This window comes from Coregonus lavaretus (assembly GCF_964263955.1).
Source record: "Coregonus lavaretus genome assembly, chromosome: 1".
Taxonomy (NCBI): Eukaryota; Metazoa; Chordata; class Actinopteri; order Salmoniformes; family Salmonidae; genus Coregonus; species Coregonus lavaretus.
The window spans coordinates 82448238-82471653 of record NC_139988.1 but is presented as its reverse complement, the minus strand read 5'-3'; the positions used below and the strand labels follow the sequence as shown (position 1 = coordinate 82471653).

General features: G+C 43.9%; 1 protein-coding gene across 2 annotated transcripts; it reads left to right on the top strand.

Moving 5' to 3' along the window:
• Nucleotides 1-166: 166 nt before the first annotated feature.
• Nucleotides 167-21733, top strand: LOC311129880 (SUN domain-containing protein 1-like). Of its 2 annotated transcripts, none has more exons than XM_084162401.1 (19): nt 167-438; nt 12314-12522; nt 12636-12856; nt 12989-13246; nt 13401-13523; nt 14821-14901; nt 16417-16510; nt 16685-16743; nt 16886-17043; nt 17180-17443; nt 17587-17679; nt 17897-17967; nt 18076-18205; nt 18449-18748; nt 18971-19055; nt 19540-19655; nt 19808-19975; nt 20179-20271; nt 20960-21733. In XM_084162401.1, exons 2-19 carry the CDS (start codon nt 12389-12391, stop codon nt 21074-21076), a joined length of 2565 nt encoding a protein of 854 aa, XP_084018527.1. In that variant the 5' UTR covers nt 167-438; nt 12314-12388; the 3' UTR covers nt 21077-21733. The 2 variants fall into 2 exon arrangements, with proteins under 2 accessions (XP_084018527.1, XP_084018526.1); XM_084162400.1 differs by having other exon boundaries at nt 17180-17455.
• Nucleotides 21734-23416: the final 1683 nt, after the last annotated feature.

Sequence of the window (23416 nt, the reverse complement as noted above, 5' to 3'; positions counted from 1 at the left end):
TCTTCAAATAACATAAAAAGCTGTTGTCCGTGTAGATAAGAAAACAAAAGTACCCTATGTTTTACCCCAGTCCAGGGTGGCGGTAATGCACCAGTGAAGTTTGTTTACCGCCGCCATAAAACATCAGAAGAATATATGTGGTTTCATCACCGTGGGCCAGGAAGTAGTAGAGATTAGAGGACTGTCGATAACGTTACTCGTGTGAGATTTTTTAAATACTTTTTTTCAGTTGTGTTTTATCATGGTTATGTTGAGAGTCATGTGTAAATGAAACGTTACTTGTGTTTGTATTTGGAGAGCTTGCCAAGAAACGTTGTCAAACTAACGTTAGCTAGCTAATGGTGTCCTCCACGCTACTTAGTTTAGCTAGTTATATGACGGCGAAATGCTAATGTCCTGAGAAATCACTGCGCATCACCTTCCCATCAGCACAGCCAGGTAAGTGGACACATCCACACAGTATAATATTACTTTATGACAGTGTTGTTTACGGTCATTGGTTGTTTGACAGTTCATTTTTCGCGGGATTCCGCCCACTTCAAATAACCATTGGGCGTGAGGCTCCCTGCCTACCTTGAACCCTGCACTGATTGAGGGGATTCGATTATCTGTCCCGGGGTGCCCCGGTGTAGGAGTTTGTATAGGGTGAAAAGTGATGGCATTCGTTTTGGAACCGAGGCTGCGTTCAGTACGTTTTTACGTTCTGGAACGTTCAATTGAACGGAAACGGCGCTGTGCTAAACGACCAGTTGAAACATGGGAGGGGTTGGGTTGGGGAACCCAGGCAGGAAAGCCACACCCCACCAAACAGGAGCAAACTTAAGTCAGTTCAAGAACGTGTCGTTTAGTACTAACCATTCTGCAACATAGCAAACGTTCACGCGAACTTAACGCACCTCTGGTGCCCTTCTCTGGCCGACGCTGAAGTCGGCTCAAAACAGAAGTGATGTAGGTTTAGCACGTGGAGTAATTAGTTGCTTTTGATATAAACGCTTTATCTGCCTCCCCAATGAAAACTAGTTAGAAATTCTAAAATATGTTTTATGGAAAATAGGTGTATGTTTCTGAATGATGCAGCATTCAGCCTTGACAACATGGCCGAGCGCGCAGATGACTGTTCAGTATTCACTGTTCATCAGTCACTGTTATACGTTATTCACTGTGTATTTATCCTTGTCACTATTTAAATATTTTCTTTAACTCTACATTGTTGGAAAATAACCGGTTAGTAAGCATTTCACTGTTAGTCTACACCTGTTGTTTACGAAGCATGTGACAAGTCAAATTTGATTTCGATTTGAGAGGGGAGATCCTCCTGCTCCGCTTTTGCCCATAGACTGGTGCACCGCGGTTCAGCTTAATCAAACTCCATCAATGATTCGTTCAAGTTTGAAAAGGCTACTGGAGTGACATTTACCAAAGATGAGTGTGTGTAGCTACATGAGTTGCAAATTCTGGACGAAAGATCAATAAACACTAGTAGCTATTTCTCCAACTTTGTTGGAGGAAGACATTTTGGAATTACACTTTTTAATGACTGGGGAATTTTTACAGTTCATAGCTTCCAGCTCTTGTGGCCACTTCCAACCTTGAGGGATAGATGCTATTTAGATTGGGTAGTTTTAGGCCAGTGGTCTCCAACCTTTTCTAGCATGAGAGCTACTTTTAAAAAATGAAATGTGTGGAGCTATTAATTTTTTTCCTAGCTTTCAAATAGGCACATTCTTCTCTTTTCTCCCCTGCAACAAGTGAAAGTAGTGCTCTGTTTTCTGTAATACATCTGGTAAAATAATGCTTAGTAAATAAACTCTAAGGGGGGCCCTATAAAATCAGATTTTTACCCCAAATTGTTTTCTCAGTTTTATTTTAACTGGTTTTAGATTATTGTTTTTTCACTCTGAAATTTATAATTGTTCATAGAGAAACAATGACGTTTGATGTTAAGTACATGTCAATGGTGAAATCCAATTCTTTTTTTTTAGGTCTGGAACAAAAGTTAAAACTTTTAGTATAATTCCCCTTTAATTGACCGTCTGGCCCTTTTAATTGCGAATCAAGCAAGTGCAGAATGTGCTGTCTTTGCTGGTCAAGCAATGGTTATTTCTGTACAGCTGATGCTCATTTCATGGCAAAGTTAGCAAATTACAAGTAATAGATCCTCATGATCTACTTCTGCCAGGTAAGCCTACTTTGCAGCAGTGGTGTAATTTTTACTTAAGTACTTTATTTTAAAGTACTACTTAAGTATTTTTTTGGGGTATCTGTACTTTACATAACTATTTATATTTTGGACTACTTTTACTTCACTACATTCGTAAAGAAAAGAACGTAATTTTTTATACATTTTCCCTGACCCAAAAGTACTCGTTACATTTTTTTTATGCTTAGAAGGACATGAAAATGGTCCAATTCAGGCACTTATCAAGAGAAAATCCCTACCTCCTCTGATCTGGCAGAGTCCCTAAACACACATGCTTCATTTGTAAATGATGCTGGAGTGTGTCCGTGGCAATCGTAAATAAAACAAGAAAATTGTGAATATTTGCTTAATATAAGGAATTTGAAATGATTTACAGTGCATTCGGAAAGTATTCAGACCCCTTCCCTTTTTGCACATTTTGTTACGTTACAGCCTTATTCTAAAATGTATTAAAACATTTTGTTTGCTTATCAATCTACACACAATACCCCATAATAACAAAGCGAAAACAGTAAAAAAAAACAAAACAGATACCTTATTTGCATAAGTATTCACACCCTTTGCAATGAGACTCGAAATTGAGCTCAGGTGCATCCTGTTTCCATTGATCATCCTTGAGATCTTTCTACAACTTGATTGGAGTCCACCTGTGTTAAATTCAATTGATTGGACATGATTTGGAAAGGCACACACCTGTCTATATAAGGTCCCACAATTGACAGTGCATGTCAGAGCAAAAACCAGGCCATGAGGTCGTAGGAATTGTCCGTAGAGCTCCGAGACAGGATTGTGTCGAGGCACAGGCTTGGGGAAGGGTACCAAAACATTTCTGCAGCATTGAAGGTCCCCAAGAACACAGTGGCCTCCATCATTCTTAAATGGAAGAAATTTGGAACCACCAAGACTCTTCCTGGAGCTGGCTGTCCGGCCAAACTGAGCAATCGGGGGAGAAGGGCCTTGGTCAGGGAGGTGACCAAGAACCCGATGGTCACTCTGACAGAGTTCCTCTGTGGAGATGGGAGAACCTTCCAGAAGGACAACCATCTCTGCAGCACTCCACCAATCAGGCCTTTTTGGTAAAGTGGCCAGACGGAAGCCACTGCTCAGTAAAAGGCACATGACAGCCCGCTTGGAGTTTGCCAAAAGGCACTTAAAGGACTCTCAGACCATGAGAAACAAGATTCTCTGATCTGATGAAACCAAAATTGAGCTCTTTGGCCTGAATGCCAAGTGTCACGTCTGGAGGAAACCTGGCACCACCCTTACGGTGAAGCATGGTGGTGGCAGTATCATGCTGTGGGGATGTTTTTTAGCGGCAGGGACTGGGAGACTAGTCAGGATTGAGGGAAAGATGAATGGAGCAAAGTACAGAGAGATCCTTGATGAAACCCTGCTCCAGAGCACTCAGGACCTCAGACTGGGGCAAAGGTTCACCTTCCAACAGGACAACGACCCTAAGCACACAGCCAAGACAACACAGGAGTGTCTTCGGGACACGTCTCTGAATGTCCTTGAGTGGCCCAGCCAGAGCCCGGACTTGAACCCGATCGAACATCTCTGAAGAGACCTGAAAATAGCTGTGCAGCGACGCTCCCCATCCAACCTGCCAGAGCTTGAGAGGATCTGCAGAGAAAATTGGAGAAACTCCCCAAATACAGGTGTGCCGAGCTTGTAGCATCATACCAAAGAAGACTTGAGGCTGTAATCGCTGCCAAAGGTGCTTCAACAAATTACTGAGTAAAGGGTCTGAATACTTATGTAAATGTGATATTTCAGTTTATTTATATTTTGCTTTGTCTTTATGGGGTATTGTATGTAGATTGATTAGGGTATTTAATATTTTTAAAAAAAATCAATTTTCGAATAAGGCTGTAATGTAACAATGTGGAAAAAGCCAAGGGGTCTAAATAGTTTCCGAATGCACTATAACTTGGCAGTCAACTTTGGCGTTGCAGCTTCTTTTAGTATTTTTTTCAATGCTAGATTCTTTAGGTTCATCCAGATTCTAATAAAGCAATTGACTAAGATTTCTTAGTTGTAAGAATTTAAAGAAATTGCTCTTGGATAACCCACATTTTTCTTGTAATTTATTTAATGACAGAAGAGAGCTGTTATAATATATATGCTCAAAATTCATGATGCCATTTTGGAAAGAGGACTTAAAGGTATTTATTGTCTTTAAATGCTGGAGATAATGTTGGGTTGTTCCAAATAGGTGTGCCTGACGCTATGGGTTTCTTCCATTTCATGAATAGGCGATATGCACAGGCGAGCATGACCAATTTCCGGTTAAATCTCAGGATGGATGTAAACTTCCAGTTATCGTAGAATGCTGTGCTACCGTATGCTAGCATTGAATGCTTGTCGTCAAAAACATCCGAAACGGTTAATTTTCGTCGTTGTTGTTTATCTTAATGTTAATGTTTTTACATGTAATACTTCGTCTTGACTTATAACACGATGACGTGTAAACGTACGAAAGTGTCCTTTCAAAAACGGGATGACAGCTCTTCCAGCCATCACTGCTGTGTGCCACAATGTACAGTGTCTGCCAGATGCAATTCTTCTGTTAGTTTTTTTTTTACTTTTCCCAAAGACGGTGAATTACATAAACGGTGGGTGATTAACATTCGACGAGTCAACTTTCTTACAACAAACACACAAGTCTGCAGCCGACACTTTCAAAGTGAAGATGTGCTAGAGCCTCCGACTCCAGCTGGGCGCAGACGTCTGAAGAAGGGAGCTGTTTCATGCCTGTGATGAGTAACTGTCCCTGGACTTGACAACAATAACAATGGCTTTCCTTCAATTTGTGTAGGCCATGGTCAAATCTCAGGAACTTGCAGTCTATGTAGCTGGCTACATTTGGGCGTTTCATTTCAACTAGACCAAATGATGGTCGCTCAAGTGCGTCATATACCAGCCCATCAGGCGACGCACCCAGCCAAGGTGCGTCCGGATGCACGACTAGCCCACACTTTGTCAGATTAAGATTTTTTAGAACTGCATAGTCCTTCAATGCACCTGCTTCCATTTCCAGCCCCCTTTTCATTAGTGGTGTTTGTCTTGTCCCTCTGATAATTCTTTCTGCCAGTTTTTCTGCTGTGCTTGTACCTCTAACATGGCTTACCTCCTGGAAATGTGAAGCAGTCACTCTCTCCTTCCTCAGTGAATGCCACTCGGGTGTTTCACTTTGGCATCTGGTTGCTTCCTCAATCAGGTGTGACTGTGACAAAGTCACAGACCGAGAACTGAGGTGAAGCTTTTCTTGATCCGTCATGATCTCGTATGAACAGTCTGTTGGTTGTAAATGGTAACCGTCCAGTGGCACTTTTGGGAACGGTGGTGCATCCTCATGGATGACAACACTGTCAGGTGGAGGTGGTGGGTGTTGATATGACAGGATACTGCCAATTTGTACCTTGCCAAAAATGGAGTCCACGAGTGGTTTGTCAGATGTGATGTTCATTCTGCAGATAAGGGGAAGAGAGTCTGGTTCCATGTCAGCATAGGCAGGTTGAGGGTTGATGGGTCTGGTAGCTCAACGCTGTAGCCCTTGTAAAGTGTAGATCTGGAATAACAATATCAGGAAAAGTAAAGGGTTCACTAGGAAATACACCAGAATCTAACAGCGATTAATAACATTTATTTCGCAACACATTGTAGTCTGCCTATTTAATTGGACTCTGCATACCTAATTCCCCTTGACGGAGTAGCATCTGGTTTGGGCTTCACTACAACCATGGCATCCACAGGTCCTGGCTTCACTCCCTAGTTATTTATGAGATGGTATTAGGAGAGATGCTAGTATGCATGTGACACAACTGTCTGGTATTGAAATGATACAAACCATTGTTCGTGGTTTATGCCATTTCTGCTCTATTTCAGTGCACGAAAGTACAGGAGGGACGACAGACATGCCACATTCAGAGTAATGGGCAGTCTGATATAGTAATGCAACCAGATGATTGCATATCCCACACCCAGCCACACAGGAACAGTAGCTTTTAACAAGCACAACTGGCTGTGAATCACGCAATGTCATCTGAAATACACAGAAGCATAATTTAATGGGTTTTGAAAGACGAGGGTCTACAGCAGCAGGAGTAGGAGCAAAACTTGTTCTTTCTACTTTTTACTGGTGTAAGCAACTTATCTACTGTCTCGTGTGACTTTTGTGCTTTCTGCATCACTTTCCTACTGTCTCCCACCACTTACCTATTGTCTTGTGCCATTTACCTACCTTCAAACAGTATTGGCAGAGCAGTAGGTGAGTGGTGCAACATTGTAGCCTAGTACCAATAACAACAGTAGAGTGAAGGTTTTGCTCCTAATTCCTCTTGAAAAGTAGAAACATCAAGTACAAAAGCAAGGAAGTTGGGCCATATGTTTATAAAGAAAGAAGTAAAGATGACAGGACCGTTTTGAGTAGAACATCAGCAGTTTGAAGAATAGCTGAGTGGAATATGTTACTGTCATTGCAGTCATCAAGTCAGGAAAAAGTAGTAATCTCATTATTGTTTACATTTCAAACCAAACTCCAATTTGTTTACAACAGTCCCAACAACAAAGCATGGCAATTCCCACTCAGCTACCCAGGTCTGTATTAGGCTACCACTGTTCAGCTATCGTGAAAACCACTTAAGTTCTAAAGTGTTCTCTTAGCAATGGCAATCAAAGCTGTGGTAACATTAAACGAGGAAAACATGTGTTGAACGGAACCTTGAACAAGTTCAACAGAACTTTGAACGTGTCACTTAATCTAGTCCTACTCTCAGCTGGTGTGGTGGCTTTAGTTTTTACCTGATACTTTCATAAAAGTACAAACACATGAAGTGAGAGGTATATACACATGATTAAACTTTTATTTAAAGCATGATTAACCTGAAGCAGGACGGAGTCATGACTTAAAACACCAAAGCAAGGCTTCTAGCTCAGGCTAGCTAGCGTTAGCATATTACCTTCAAAGTTGCAAAGAAAAGAAGAAACATAACATTTGAAGCCTTTATCCAGTTTGCTACGTGGTGTCGTACTGGATGTCCGGACGACCCTCCGTATATCATTAACAGATACTTTAGGCAACTCCAGCAAACACCTTGTAAACTTCATCTCTGCCATCATAACGGTCTACTGTCACTGTCTGTTTTTTTTGCGTGCATAGGGCCTATTGATGGACATTTTCCCAAATTTGAATTTAAAATCATTGGGTTGTCTTTTTTTATTTTAAAGCCTTGGACCAACACAAAGTAGTGAAATATGTATTTTTAATTCATAGGCTATTACATTTATGGCTTCAATACTCCTCCAAGCACTAGGATGGTCTGCTGTCCATTGTTTAAGTGAACACGGTTGTGTGGCCCAGTAATACATTTTCATATGAGGTAGTCCAAGACCTCCAGCTTTAAGGTAAGTGTAAAACATTCAATTTAGCTCTTGTTCTTTCCATTCCAAATAAAATCGGAGAGTAGGCCATTTTATTTTCTTAAAGAAGTTGGATGGAATTGAAACTGGTAAGGCTTGGAATAAATACATCAACCTTGGTAATATATTCATTTGGATTATGTTCACCCTACCCAACATAGAAATGTGAAGAGTTCTCCATCTCTGAACAACGGATTTAATCTTATCTTATAAGGCCTCCTCCAAATTGCATGGTATCAATACATCCAAGTATTTCATGTGTCTTTGTCAATTTCCACTGAAATCTACTTTCCAAGTTTGAAAAGTAATAACTGAAATAATGCTAATTTTCTAATTTTCTCCCAAATCACTTTGAATCCTGATACAGCATCATACGTGTCCAACAGTTGCAAAATAAATGACGACGGAGAATGTTCTGGTTCAGATAAATACAGGAAAATGTAATCTGCATACAATGATATCACATGTTCTCCACCGATCTCTATTCCCAGGATTGAGCTATGGGTTCTGATTATTATTGATGCTAGGAGTTCCGTGGCTAAAGCAAATAAATAACTGGACAAAGGGCATCCCTGTCTTGTTCCTCTTGATAACTTATATTGATCTTAGATTTGTCCATTTGTTCTTATAGCTGCTTTGGGGGATTTATACAATAGCTCAATCCAGGAAATAAATACCAGACCAAAACTAAAAGACTGCCACCAAATATGCCCATTCCACTCTATCGAACACTTTTTCAGCATCCAATGATATTGCCACTTTTGGAACGTTCAAGTTCCTGGTATGAAGACATCCTATTCCATATGAACCCTGTTTGATCTAAGTGAATCAACTTTTTTGTTACACTGAACAAAAATAGAAACGCAACATGCTACAATTTCAATGATTTTACTGGGTTAGTTCAAATAAGGAAATCAGTCAATTGAAATAAATTCATTATGCCCTAATCTATGGATTTCATATGCATCTGTTGGTCACAGATACCTTAAAGGTAGTGGCATGGATCAGAAAACCAGTCAGTTTCTGGTGTGACCACCATTTGCCTGTTCACTAACAAGGATGTAAACAAATTTGTGTACAACATTTGAGAGAAATAAGCTTTTTGTGTGTAAACATTTCTGGGGATCTTATTTTAGCTCATGAAACATGGGACCAACACTTTAGATGTTGGGTTTTATATTTTTGTTCAGTGTACTATTTCTATGCGAAAAGCCAATACCTTAGCAATGATTTTATAATCCACATTCAAAAGTGAGACTGGGCGGAAGGATCGGCATGACAATGGATCCTTATCTTTCTTTTTTAAGTAGGGTGATTGTAGCCAAACATAGTGATTGGGTAAGTTAATTTTTCTGTAGAGCTGTATTAGCATAAGTAACACAGGCTTTAGTAATTTGGGACGATAGTGTCTGTAAAAGTCCACTGGGAATCCATCATTACCAGGAGATTTCCCATTTTGTAGACTATGGCCTCCACCAGCTCACTTAGGGAAATGTTTCTATCATACTCATTTTCTCTGGTTCAGTTATAATTGGTAAGTTGGCCTCATTAAGGAATGTGTCTTTCTTTGAACTTTCGGTTTGAAAATGTTTTAAAGACTGAGTGAGTTCATTTCAGAAATCCATTGTTATGCTACCATCTGGGGGTTTTAATGCTGTAGATGGTACGTTCCTCCTCTTTCTTAATTTGCCAAGCAAGCATTTTCCCCACACTTTCACCTTGCTCAACATTTTGTTGTTTGGATTTCAGGGCAGCTATCTCTGTAGAGCAGGTGTTTTTATTATGTTATATTCAAAGTGTTCAACTGTTGAAGGGTGTCAACATTTCTATTTAATCTGTGTTTTCTTTCTAAATCGTGAATTTTCTGTTCTTGTATTTCTAATTATTTATTGGTATTTTTCTTATGTGAAGAGTAAGACATGACACAACCTCTCATGCTTTAACAGCTTCCAAGACAACAGTTGGGCATACTTCATTATAGACATGTTTTTTTATTTTTATAAATGTAGATTTGTGTGTTGAGATATGAGGTAAACTCTTCGGTCCTTTAATAAAAACCTCCTGTATGTAAAATAGTGTGCGCTATAGCTTGGGAAATAAATGTGACTGGATGACATGTTTCTTTCCAACATTAGGGCTGTTTTCCTAAAGAAGTTAAATCCGCTTCGTGTTTTGTTTCCTTGTCACGATACTAACAAGTATCGCGATACTGGTATCGTCCCGCCCCTAAAAAGTACTTTTGCATATTCAGGAGTTGGTCCTAATGGACCATCGATTAACACTGAAAGTTGTGATAGACCATCAAGAATGGTTGCCTGGCTACCCAGACTCATTGCTCCGGCCGAACGCCACACCACGCTCGTTTTTGTTTCTTCTTCGCAATTTGACTCCGCCCCCCTGACCCTTCAAGAACGCAAACCCGTTCGGACCGTCTGATTGGGTCCAGAAACCGGTGGGTTGGGCCAGAACCAGAACACACGTGGGTAAAGCAACGTTTTGAAAATCCGTCATTGCCTTTTGATACTCAGGCTTTTGATTAGAGTACGGATCGGGTCTAGGTCTGGTTTTCGTCGGGTCCATTTGGGTCCGGATTGTCCTGGGGTCTGTCCGGGTCCAACTTTTTGGAGCTGAGAACATCTCTAGTCTGTTGAACTGAAACCAACTTGGTGTGTGTGCAGCAGCAGATCGGTAAGAACCGTGACAGACACCAGTCTTGTACTTTTTTCCCTGTGTACCAGAGGAAGAGCGACTGCTGCACCCGTTGGCCTGGTCTCACTGCAGCTGTCCTGGGCCTGGCTCCCCTGGCCCAGACCCCAGACTGGGGATTTGGGTGGGACTGCCTGGGACTACTGAGGACTCACAGCTGTCCCACGGAGGGGCCTAGAGCGCCCCTGGCAGGGGGCAGGAGGGGAAGCAGGCAGAGCAGGGGAAAGCACATAATTGGCTCTGCCAAGGCCCTCCATAATCCTGGAGAAGCTTAATTTAGGACGTGAATAGAAAGACATGGAGGGAAAGAACCGGAGAGCAGGGTGACATGTTGGATTTTTTACATGGGCAAGGGCCCTGGAGAGAGTTTGCCCTATGTTTATGGAATCATATTAGATAAGTTAAGCAGTTCGGGGACACAGATGTCACTCTTTTGTAGGGCTTGGAATTGCCAGGGACCTCACGATATGATACTTAGGTGCCAATACGATATGTATTGCGATTCGATCATGTTCCAAACATATTGCTCACCATATGTCTGCTGCAGAGCGACGAGAGAGCCATGAGAAAAAGAGTTTTGATCAGTCATGGAAATAAAAGTGCTGAAAACAAATTGGCTCCCTATTTAAAAAGAAGATGGAGAACAAGCTATGGAGGAACAATTATGGAGTTATGGTGCAGGTACAGCCAACTAGTGCAAAAATAATATTGATATATTGTGAAAAAGAACATCCCAATATGTAACTTGATTTTATTTATTTCAGTACTATTTTGTTGCATGTTTCTTATCTCTTCCTTCTTGTTGTACAGTCAGTTGCACCTAAGGAGCGACATCACTCGTCATGTCAAAGTGAATGGATTGGTGTCATTGTTTCATGGAGGGGGGAGGAGAGGGAGGGAGGGAGAGTTGAGTCAGTAAGAGGCTTCTCTGTCGCTAGCAACAGGAAGTGAACACGCAGCATTGGCTACATACAGTATTAAGTAGTGTTAAGTTGCCTGATCTCTCCTAGCTCGCGTGATAGTGTTTGGGTGGGTGAGTGTCTGTGATGTTTGTCCGCTTTTCCCTGGGATGAGCGACGGTGACGAGAGGTGGACTCTGGAGAGCTGGGTGGAGCTGGGTGGGTGGAGCTGGGTGGGGGTGATCTGTGTGTTTCATCTTTCATTATGTTCTTTTGTCTGAGCGCTTGGCTATGTTTAGACAGCAGGCACGGTTACTCCTGTTTGCTCACCGTGTGTTTTAGGGATCAGACTGTAATAGCTTGTTATATGGAAAGTTACCATTACGTTTTGCTAGCTATTCCCTACTGGGACTTCAGTTAGCCTAATGATGATTTCTGGTATCAGTTGCTAGTACAGATTTAGAAACCGTTTCAAAGGTGAACAATGTGAATGCTGGGATTGTTCCTTGAGAGATGGCAGCAACAGTTTGTTTTTCTTTCTTCCTGGCAAGGCTCTGTTGAAATCTGGGCCAACTCTGGGCAAGGAATATGGGAGAAGTGTGTGTGTGTGTGTATAGCAGCTGCCAGTAGATTTATGTCCCCAACCCCTGCTGTAATATCACCATGTTTAGAGAAGGCCCCATCATGTGGCCTCATCTCTCTTCCGGTGTTCTGTACTGTGATGTTACTGTGGTGGGGGGACATCAGTGCTCATTTCCTGCCAAACCGGTCCTGTGTGGTGACAGGAATAGAACAACAGCAGCCTTAAGCATGCACTACTATTAGAGTGTAACAGTGCTGTTACGGTACATGCTTTGTCTGCATGCTAGCTATAGAGGAAGTGAAATACTAGGATCTATTTTGGTATTTTTGCATGATGTATGATTTTATAATTGTAGTGCATAACGTTGGTGCCTTTCAAGACACTAAACATTGATGTTTCCAATCAAATTATTCACTGTTGCTTAGAGAAAATGAAATGTTTCTTTTATTATATGAATTTGAATCTAAACGCATTCCTCCCATCTTCTCTTCTTTGTTTTCCCAGCTCCAGCTTCTTAACAACAGCTGTGGACTTTGAGAAGGAGCACAGGATCACTCCAGTGTCTTCTAGTCTCCCAGGATGTCCCGGCGGAGCCTGCGTCTGCACACTACCACTGGTCTCTATGGCGACGACAGCCTGGACCCTTCTCTCAATCACAACGTGTACCACAGTGCTTCCTTCAGCGCAGGAGGAGCCAGTCGCAGAGAGTCCAAGTAAGTGATGATGTTCCTGCTGCCCCTGGGGTTCCTTCTATGGATTTGGGCCCGAGTGTTACGTCCAGTGGTTTCCCATTGTCTCATCTGACTGTTCTCTTTCTCTCTCCCAGGGGGTTGAAGAGCAGGAGGTCTCAGCAGCAGGAGGTCTCCTGCTCCCAGTCTCTGCTCCTCACCACGCCCCGTAAGCGCCAGCAGGGCTCCCAGCAGCACAACAGCAGCGTGGCCGCCAACGACCCCTCCCTGCTCTCCTCCATGCTGGACGAGTCGTGCATCCAGGAGCGCACGCTGGTCGGCAGCTTCTGGGGTTTGGATGAAGCCGTTGAAGTTAAAGGTCATTTTTTAAAACGACCTTATCGATCGCAATTACTTGTACTGCCTGCGACATCGGTGTCTTGAATGAATTCCTTTAAAAAAGGGTGATTGTGTTTTGTTTTTCATTATCAAATCTGTCTGTATGTTACAGAGCGGACCATGACGGTAGACCACAGTATGTGTGGGACCAACGGAGACGTTAACTCCGCACAGACCCAGACCTCCATGGTGAACGGTAGCTTCTGTAAGGACTTCAATATCCACTCGGACAGACATGAGGCTCTCGGCACCTACTCCTCCTCCTCCACTGGTGCCCGCTCTGCCACCAGCAACCAGGCCCTGACAGCCACCACTACCTCCCCTCCCTCCACGGTCTACGCCAGGGACAAGAGCCGCAAGCACAAAACGGGTGAGAGCCCGTTTCATTTGAAGGCATATCATCCACAGTGTGTTTTGTTGTCATTGCTGATGTATGAGTGTGTCATTTTTCATTTTCTTACATTTGACATGCATTGTGAATTTGTAAAGTGCATTTTCAATAAAGTTGAATTGATTTGATTCAGGTCTGCTGGTGTCCGTCTCAGACACCTGTGTGCGTGTGAGCAGGAGGGCAGCAGGCTCTGTGGCATACTTCTTCTCACTGCTCTTAAAGAGTGTACTGCTGAGGACACTCACGAAGGGCGAAGGTATCAGCCTCTGCGCCGGCTCGGCTTCTCGCCGTCTTTACAGCGCCATCGTTGCCTTTCACTCTGTCTCTCTCATATCTGCCTTGCTGCTTCCCACTTTTCATAGTTTTTAGATGGGTCACAACTTTTTCCTGCACTCGGTGGCGTTGTGCTGAGATAGCATATGCAATTCACGTGGTGGTAGCCTGTCAAGAAATCTGACAATGCTTTGCTAAAGCTCAACATAATCATACAATCTGGATTATTCCCTTTATTTAGTTATGCGTTTTACCCCCTTTTTCGGGATTACGATCTTGTCTCATCGCTGCAACTCCCCAACGGGCTCGGGAGAGGCGAAGGTCGAGTCATGCGTCCTCCGAAACATGACCCACCAAACCGAGCTTCTTAACACCCGACGCTGGGCCAATTGTGCGCCGCCCTACGGGACTCCCAGTCACAGCCGGTAATGAGCTGGGATCGAACCCCAGGCTGTAGTGACGCCGCAACACTGCGATGCAGTGCCTTAGACCGCTGCGCCACTCGGGAGGCCGGATTATTCCCTTTTAATATGCTCTGTCTCTTTCGGTGGGCTGTGGTCAGTATTAGACACCAGTCTGCACCATAGCAGGAGGGCAGCTGCCTCCAGGCTGCTCTGGTGAATATGGGCAGTGGGGGCAGGGAAGTTGGTAATGGAGGTATTCCACTTTGCTTTTTTAGAGGCTGAACGATTATTCATCGGGGTTGGGCATCCACATGTCAGGTGTTGCGTGATCTGTGCCTGATTTGCATGGGTCTGTACTTAGTTGACACAGGTTGAAACTTGATGTTTGGAATCCCCCTGCTTGCAGTGCACCGGTCTCCTGCACTGTACTGAATCTGCCCTGACACTGGAGGTTGCAGTGGCTGTGTGAATGACCATGGTGGCTCTCACTGCTGACTGACTAACCTAAAACTCCTCGTCACCTGCTACTGACTAACCTAAAACTCCTCGTCACCTGCTTCTGACTGTTCTCGCTCTCTCTCTCGACAGAGGCTGACACTACCACAGCTTATTCTGCCTACACCTTTCTCACTCCTCCTTTTAACATCACTCTACCTTCCTATTCTGGTGTTTGAATTTGTTTGTATGGCACTTTTACCTCACAGATTTCACCCTCTGGTTTATCTGTCAAACAAATGGTCTGCCTTCGCTTTGGGTATTGCCCTGGTGACATGCAAATTCTCTCTCGCTCTCTCAGGTGAAGGAATGGAAAGAGGGATGTTTGATCAATATTTAGTTGTGCTAGTTTTTAACAGATTTCTTTCTTATTGGTTGCAGCTCATTCCAGCTACTGTGGAACCTTGCGTGTAAAGGAGTTGGGGACTGACGGGAAGCACATGAATCTGAACGGCTCTCTGTGTAAGTAACAGACTTCCATAGACACACACCGATATTTTTGTTTGTGCATGATCCCTTGACATGTTCGACAAGACAATGTGTTTTATGTGAATAATAGACTAAAATTTGTCATGTGAATTGGTGTGATTTTCATGTAACCCTTCTCATAACCTTTGTGGCTACACACACCTGCGACATACTTTTTGTTAGGGTACTCTTTGTAGAGGAAATGTCAGTCGCACAATGAATGCATTCAATCAGAGAGGTGCTGCCTTAATCGACGTCATCGGCGCCGGGGTAACAGTTGTTGTTGTTGGGGGTTAACTGCCTTGCTCAAGGGAACAACGGCAGATTTTCCCAGCTTGCCGGCTCTGGGATTCGAACCAGCAACCTTTCGGTTACTGGCTCTTAACTGCTAGGCTACCTGCGTTTTTAGCCTCTCTCTCTCTTTTTCATGTTTTATTTGATGCCTTTGCTGCTCACCCACCCTGCTGATGCTAATAGGTGACGACTGCAAAGGAAAGCAGCATGCGGTGACACACGCAACCTACACCTCATCATGGGCCTCCCGGTCACACCATGTGTTGAGAGCACTGTGGCTCGTCACTGCTTACACAGGTCACCTATTAAGCCAACCAACTCTGGCCTATCCTGATATACTTGAAACGATTTAAATCCAGTTCTACTGTTCTATGTAAGTAGATTAAGTTATGTTTTATTCGGTTGGTCCCCAGGCTCCAGTGTGTTATGGGTTGGGCAGGAGGCAGGCTCAGCTGTCTGGGCCGTGACGAGGAGGATGCTGTCTGTTCTCTGGTTGGCAGATAGGTCCCCAGGTCATACTTTTACAGTGTTTTAAATAACCACCCTCTCTTACCGTGTTTAACCAGCCTCTCAACCTCCAGATAAACCCCTGCATGATACCTCCTAGTCTCCCCATGGCTAGCTTGTGTGTCTGCCTACCTAACGTGAAACCCATTAGAATGGTGGCTTGGAGTATATCTAACCTTTTTCCATTTAAGATGACTAACTGCTGTTTAACATTCTTACCCATTTCATTTCCTTTGCGTTTCATCATTCTAATTCACTGCTCTATGCGTTAGCCTCTGCAGTTTCCTAGCCTGTCTGCAGAACTGCTTTCCCCTCCGCTTGCTGCTTCCGTCTCTCTGGGCAGATTAAAGTCGGTGCCAAGGATGGGAGTGAGTTGTCACACTGGACAGGAGTTTGATGGAGTGCTGCGGTTTTGCTAAAGGTGTGCTGTCCTTACAAAAGGATCCCCTCTGCTGTACTGTGCATCTACGCTGACAGAGAACACTTTTGCTCAGCCTGCTCTATCGCCTCTGTCTGTAACTAACTAACCTCATAACCTGTTGCACTGCAATTATCACCTTGCCCTTTTACCACAGCTGGTGAATGTACTTGATTCTCTCATCCTTAGTGCTGTGTGGAAGTGCCTCGTCTACCCCTCCCGCCTCCTGAAGAACGCTCACTAATCTGCTCCCTGTCTGTCTGCCTGTCTGTCTGTCTTTGTGTGTATAGGGAAGGCAGCGACGGGGGTCTTCTGGTGGCTTGGGACTGGATGGTACCATCTGGTTACCCTCCTCTCTCTGCTCAACGTCTTCGTCTTGACACGGTGAGTCTCTTGGGCCTGAGAGTAATACTCAAGGAACAGGTAACTGCCCAAATAAAGGAAACACCAACATAAAATGTACTTGTGTTTCCATTATTTTGGCAGTTACCTGTAGGTGGTAGTGGATGGAGTCCATGATATGTGATCATACTAATATGTTTTTTTCTGTTTTTGTAGGTGCCCTCTCAAGCTCCTCAAACTCCTGCTGATTTTACTCCCATTCCTTATCCTCCTGGGTGAGTAGCACAGCTCTTGGTGTCCACCCCGAAAGCCCTGATACTGCTCATCCATAATACTGAACAATCACCAACTGTGACCCCATTCCACTACAGACATCTCTTCTGTCTCATAAATCCTCCGTTCTCAATGTTCTCCCAGCTCTGTGGCACTGGGGTCCATCCAGCCTGATGTCTGTATTGCCTGTCGTTAACATCACTGAGTGGAGCACCGCCTACCCCCTCAGTTTCACCTCTGCCCAAGCCCAGACCAAAGACAGGCAGTCCACCATGACTCCACTACCACCAGCTGTCTCACAGGTAGGAGGAATGTTGATGTTCATATTCAATCAATTTACGATTGTCAGCTTCCTTAAGACCATCCAATTCTATGGATAAGGCTTGAAACTCCGTATAGCTGACCTGACCTCTATCCCCCCCTCCTGTATGTGAACAGCCGGGCAGTGTGTCTGTGGACTCTGAGCGCCTGGTCCAGTTGGAGCAGAGGCTGGCCCAGCTGTGGGAGAAGGTGGAGGGAGGGGGCCAGAGTCAGGAGCAGCAGCACGGAGAGGTGCTGGGTCTCTACCATTCTCTACGAGAGCAGCTGGACACCCAGACGGACAGGGACGGCATGGGGCTGTGGGTGTCCGGCCTGCTGGAGGAGAGACTCACTCTACTGAAGAGAGATATGGAGACGGATGCAGCGCTGCAGAGGGAACAGGTGATTCTCCAGGTTGGATAGTCAGGGATTCATTTCAGCTAGCATATGGTAATTGTGATTGTAATGAAAAGTAAAGGTCCGCTGACTTTGATTTATTTTTTTACCTCTGTGTGCTCATGAATCACTTCCTACTTCCTGTGCAGAGTCAGGAGCAGGATGTTGTGCAGCAGCAGGGCCAAGAGTCTCGTCTGGCTCAACTAGAGGTTCTACTGCAGACACTGGCTGCCAAGACAGAGGTACACACCTATAGATCCTATACTCATTTCTATGTACAGCCCCTGTCCCCACAGGAGGCCTTTTGCCTCTGCTGTCACTGTAAATTAGAATTTGTTCTTAATCGACTTGCCTGGTTAAATAAAGGTACAATATTTTATATAAATGTACAGACCTTACTGTAGAAGCTCTATAAAATGTAATTGTTATCAACATAACATGGATATATGACGTCTTCAGGAGGTACAGAGAAGGCAGGTTGAGACTGCCAGTGCCCCACCAGTTCCTATACCAATTCCTGTGCCAGTCAGGTGAGTTCAGCACACAACCCTTTGCCTTTGGATTGTATAAATTAAATGAAATCATGAGTGATGTTGAATATTGCCCCCTGTGTGGCCTTCCATTGTGGGTGTGGACAGTGAGTCCCATGATGTCTTGCTGGCAGAGGTGCAACGGCTGGAGGCGGCACTGGGGAGCATTAGGCAGGACCTGCAGGGGGTGATGGGATGCCAGGGCATGTGTGACCGCTTGGACACACTCCATGAAACGGTGAGTTGCTTTCTCTCTGTCTGTCTACTGTCTGTCCTGTCTGTACTATACATGCATTGCTCCAGTATGTACCTTTCCAGATAGCCTCCCATTCCTTTGAATAGCTGGTCCTGTATAGCCACTCAGTATTATTTTATGCTGAGATTCAGTCAGATAGTTTTGCTGGAGTTCTTTGTATAAATCCTCTCTGTTGACCCTTGACCTGTGTCTTATGGGGTCTGTCTCTTTGTGTGGTCGTGGCAGGTGTCTGAGCAGGTGTCTGCCCAGGTGAGGCGGGAACTGCAGGCCCTATTCTACGGCAGTGAGCAGGCAGGTGATTCCGAACCCGGGGAGAAGGAACTCCCTGAGTCGCTGCTGCAGTGGCTCTCTGAGCGTTATGTGAGCGGGGCCGACCTGCAGGCCTCTCTGGCCTCCCTGGAGCTCAGCATCCTGCAGAATGTCAGCCTGCAGCTGGAGGAGAGCAGGGCCAGGCAGGAGACGCTCAGCACTGAGACGGTCTCTCAGACTGTGGTGCACACTGTTGGCGCCGGGATGTCTGAGGAGGTAGGTGCTTTGGTTTTGGGGATTTTGTGTAGAAAAAAACATTTGATGTGTAGTTTTTATTGGTTGAATAATGTTTTATTTAATATCGTTTTAAGTTAGATTCAGTGTTTTGGCGTTCTAAATAATTTATTGAAATGCAATGTGATTAAGTCACCATTTCTTATCTGTCTGCATTATTCCAGTTCCTCACCCAACCACTCTGTTCCCCTCTTCCTCCTCCAGCATGTACAGCTGATGGTGAAGAACGCTCTGAAACTCTACTCCCAGGATCGGACCGGCCTGGTGGACTACGCTCTGGAGTCTGGAGGTGAAGTTTCACAGCTGTTGTGGTGGCGGGGTGTAAAGCTTCACAGCCGAGTGGCGCAGTGGTCTAAGGCACTGCATCGCAGTGCTAGCTGTGCCACTAGAGATCCTGGTTCGAATCCAGGCTCTGCTGTAGCCGGCCGCAACCGGGAGACCAATGGGGCGGCGCACAATTGGCCCAGCGTCATCCAGGGTAGGGGAGGGAATGGCCGGCAGGGAGGTAGCTCAGTTGGTAGAGCATGGTGTTTGCAACGCCAGGGTTGTGGGTTCGTTTCCCACGGGGGGCCAGTATGAAAAAATAAAAAATGTATGCACTAACTGTAAGTCGCTCTGGATAAGAGCGTCTGCTAAATGACGTAAATGTAAATGTTGTGGTGGCGGGGTGTAAAGCTTCACAGCTGTTGTGGTGGCGGGGTGTAAAGCTTCACAGCTGTTGTGGTGGCGGGGTGTACAGTCGTGAAAGCTACATCATGGCTTCGTGTGTGCAGGTGGCAACATCCTGGGCACTCGCTGCTCTGAGACGTATGAGACAAAGACTGCACTGATGAGTCTGTTCGGCCTCCCACTCTGGTACTTCTCCCAATCTCCTCGTGTGGTCATACAGGTACGACTCAAGTCACCACAACACGAGACCAGTCTTTTTTGATCGCTTGGTGATTTCATTACATTAATGGATTATATTGGGAGAGTTTTAGTTGCTGATACTGCCTAGCCAACACATGGAAGACATTTTGCTCTCTCGTTCTTCCACTGCAGCCCGACGTCCATCCAGGGAACTGCTGGGCGTTTCAGGGTTCCTATGGTTACGTGGTGATACGTCTCTCCATGAGGATCGTGCCCTCTGCCTTCTCATTGGAGCACATCCCCAAAGACTTGTCGCCAACAGGCAACATCGACAGCGCCCCGCGCCAGTTTAACGTCTATGTAAGCCATGCAAACTACACTGCTTACCCAATTTAACAGTCACATGTCTGCTATTACTGTCTAAGCAAGCCAATCAGAATCACACTTAGTAGACACTCAAGTCAGCCACATTTACTGTGAATGTGCTCTGGTGAAGCAGTACTGATTTGACACTTATTGCTGTGGGTCTCTGCTGTTTTCTAACTGTGTACTCTTGTTTCCAGGGTCTGGATGATGAGTCCCAGGAGGAAGGTAAACTACTTGGCAGCTATACCTACCAGGAGGATGGGGAGGCGCTACAAACGTATCCCGTCACCGTAAGTACACTTCAACACTGCCTCCAGGGGCTTGATTGGTCAGATGTAGATGTTACGTAAGAAGTCCACATGCAGTGTTGGGGAGTAGTGAACTATGTGTAGTTCAACTAGTAATGTAACTACATTTTGCAGTAGCTTGCTGGTAGTTGAACTTAATTCAAATATTGGTAGTTTTTTCTATAGTTAGCTACACAGCTACATGGCAAAAAAGTAACTAACTACTGGAACTACACACTATTTTTGCTAAAATAAAATATGGGTGAAATATGCAAGAATGTCGTTTTTCGCTGTCAGACCTTCCTAATTCTCACTTCAAAACACATTTTTGTGTTTGATAGGCTAAATTACACATTGTGTTAACATCTGATTCCAGAGTGACCTGTTCTTGCAATTGTTCGTCTATGACATTTCAGATTTAGATATGATAATTTATCACAAAGTAGCTTGGATGTAGTGAACTACTGTTTCAAAGTAGCTTTAGTTAAGTAAACTACAGTATATCTAGCTTAAGGTAGCTTTAGCTTGTGTATCTTAAGTAATTGGTAGTTTGGTGAACTATGATTTCAGAGTAGCTTTCCCAACACTGTCCACATGGCATTTATCTCTAGTATGATTAGAGATGGTGACTTGGCAAGTTATAGGTCTTGCTACTTGAGTGTAAATTCAGTGTCCTTTTATCTATCCACAGGAGGAGAACGATAAAGCCTATCAGATCATTGAGGTTCGGGTGCTGTCCAACTGGGGTCACACGGAGTACACCTGCCTGTACCGCATCAGAGTACACGGTCAGCTCAGTATCAACTAATGGAACAGAGCAGACCACCCGGCCTACATTTGACTGTTCTGTGGATGACTGGAGTCATATAATGCAAAACATAATTGGATGATAATCGGTGCATTACTACTGGTTGAAGAATGTTTCAAGTACATTTTCTCAATCTATTTAGACATGAGCTGCACCTGTTCTGAGACCAAACTGGACTCATGCGTGTTGAGCCCCTTCTCGCTCATGGTTAAACCAGGTTTTACCATGTTCTCTTACGAACAATGGAAGAATGTAAACGTGTACATTTTGTCGATAGTTTGTGTCATTTTAAGTCTACTAATATCAAATGCTTTGAAATATGTATATGCTGCAATTATTAAAATGTAGATTTATTTTATTTTTAAGGGAATTACTGCTCAATTAAGTTAATTATATCTTGCACTGGTCCTTTCAGCCACAGAAGTCAGGCTTTGACCATGAACCTTTTATAGATAATCTACAAGTGCCCAGTTGTAAATCTCATTATTTGTTTGTCCCGATTTACTGATTTAGCAATCTGTGTAATATATTTTTGTAAACTATTTGTAAATTGGCTTGGGACTATACAGGTTATTTTTAATATATACTTTTATTTTTGTATTTTGTAACTTGTAAGACATATTCAAATAAATACCTTCATTTTGAGTTGTAAAGTTACACTCATTGATTTGAGAAAATAATTTTTTTGTTGTTATCATGCCCCACAGCCACCGCTTGGTTGCAGTCTAATTCTCCACCCATCTTCCTGAAGTGTGCACCCATTCACACAGATTCTGACCATAATTTCCAGTCCAGTAAATGGCAATAATGCTCTATGGACAGTGTATATCCTAGACTGAACAGAGACATTTCTTTGAATCCAGGTCCGTGAGCGCTCATTGCAGAATTCTCAAACGCAGCAGTCCCAAGTAGTAGCTAGTCATCTAGGGTGGTAGTATCTCTCGCCCAGTAGGAGTCGCTGTACTCAACAATAAGGGAGGGGCAGCAGTATTAAAGAGTAGCTACTTTCTCTCACAGGAGCTGCTCAGAGAACACGACTCATGCTGCTTTTTGACTAACACCAGTATTACACTAGTGTATACATCCTGATTTTATTCGAGGGAAATTGTTTCCATAGCTAGGGCTGAGAGTGAGGACTTGTGAAGAGCAGGATCAACAACCTCTGCATAATCAAGACCGTTGCTTTTTGAGGAGGTGTTAACCGTCGAAGCTGTAAACGCATGTTCAGTTTGCCATTATGTTAAATGCCTGCTGAAAAGTACCAGTGGCCTAACCTTGGCTCCAAGTCAGAGCAGGTTTGCTGGAGCCATGGCCTAGTGCAACCTGGACTCCGGGGTAGACATAACATGGTAAATGAAAATCCGGGGCACTCAAATTAGTATGATATGTTATGCTTGGAATGGTATTAATTTGTGATGTCCGTCATCCATTTCGTATGAGATGTTACGAATTACAATTTGTATAATATGTTACGTATTGCAATTCGTAGAATGTTACAAATTTGTGATGCGTATGATATGTTTCGAATTGCAATTTGTTTCTAACGTTAACTAGGTGGCTAATGCTAATGTTAGCCAGGTGGCTAATTTTAGCAGGTTTAGGAGTTAGGTTAAAGGGTTAAGGTTGGGGAAGGGCTAGCTAACATGCTAAGTAGTTGCAAAGTAGCTAAAAAGTAGTAAGTAGTTGCTAAAATGCTGAAGTTGTCTGTTATGAGATTTGAACACACAACCATTGGGTTGCTAGATGTTCACGTCATACACCTACCCACCCTACATTCATATAAGTAACTTTCTGTCTTATGTAACCATACCAAAGGTAACGTGATACTAATTTGAGTTTCCTGGATTTTGGTTTACTATGTTACGTCTAGTTTATGAGACCAGCCTGCCCAGTGAGATTTGGCCTGCATACATGAAAACAAAAGTCTGAGCCTTTTGGGTAAAACATTGGGGCAGAGAGGAAGAGGCGAAGTGAGAGGGATAACTGGGCCCAAAATCTGTGTTCTCCAGCAGGTGGCGTTTTTCCGCTCACCAAGCGAGGAGTTTTTGTCTGGAGGTTAATGAAAGAGTGGAATTTAGTCAACAAAAAAAATGAATTGCTTAGTTGCTACGTGTTGCTTATTTGATCGAATATACGTTTTGTAATGTTTAGGTTGTTATGAGTGTAGTGATGTAAGTAGGACAAGTGTCATCCCAGCAACTTTGAGAAAAAACACTTTATATATTAACCTTCGCACCCCTGGGCCAGACCGCTCAATCATAGGACCTACTGAAGAGCTGAGTAAAGACTTAAAGGTCGAGACCGAGTCTGCGTCTCTCACATGGATAGGCAGACCATACC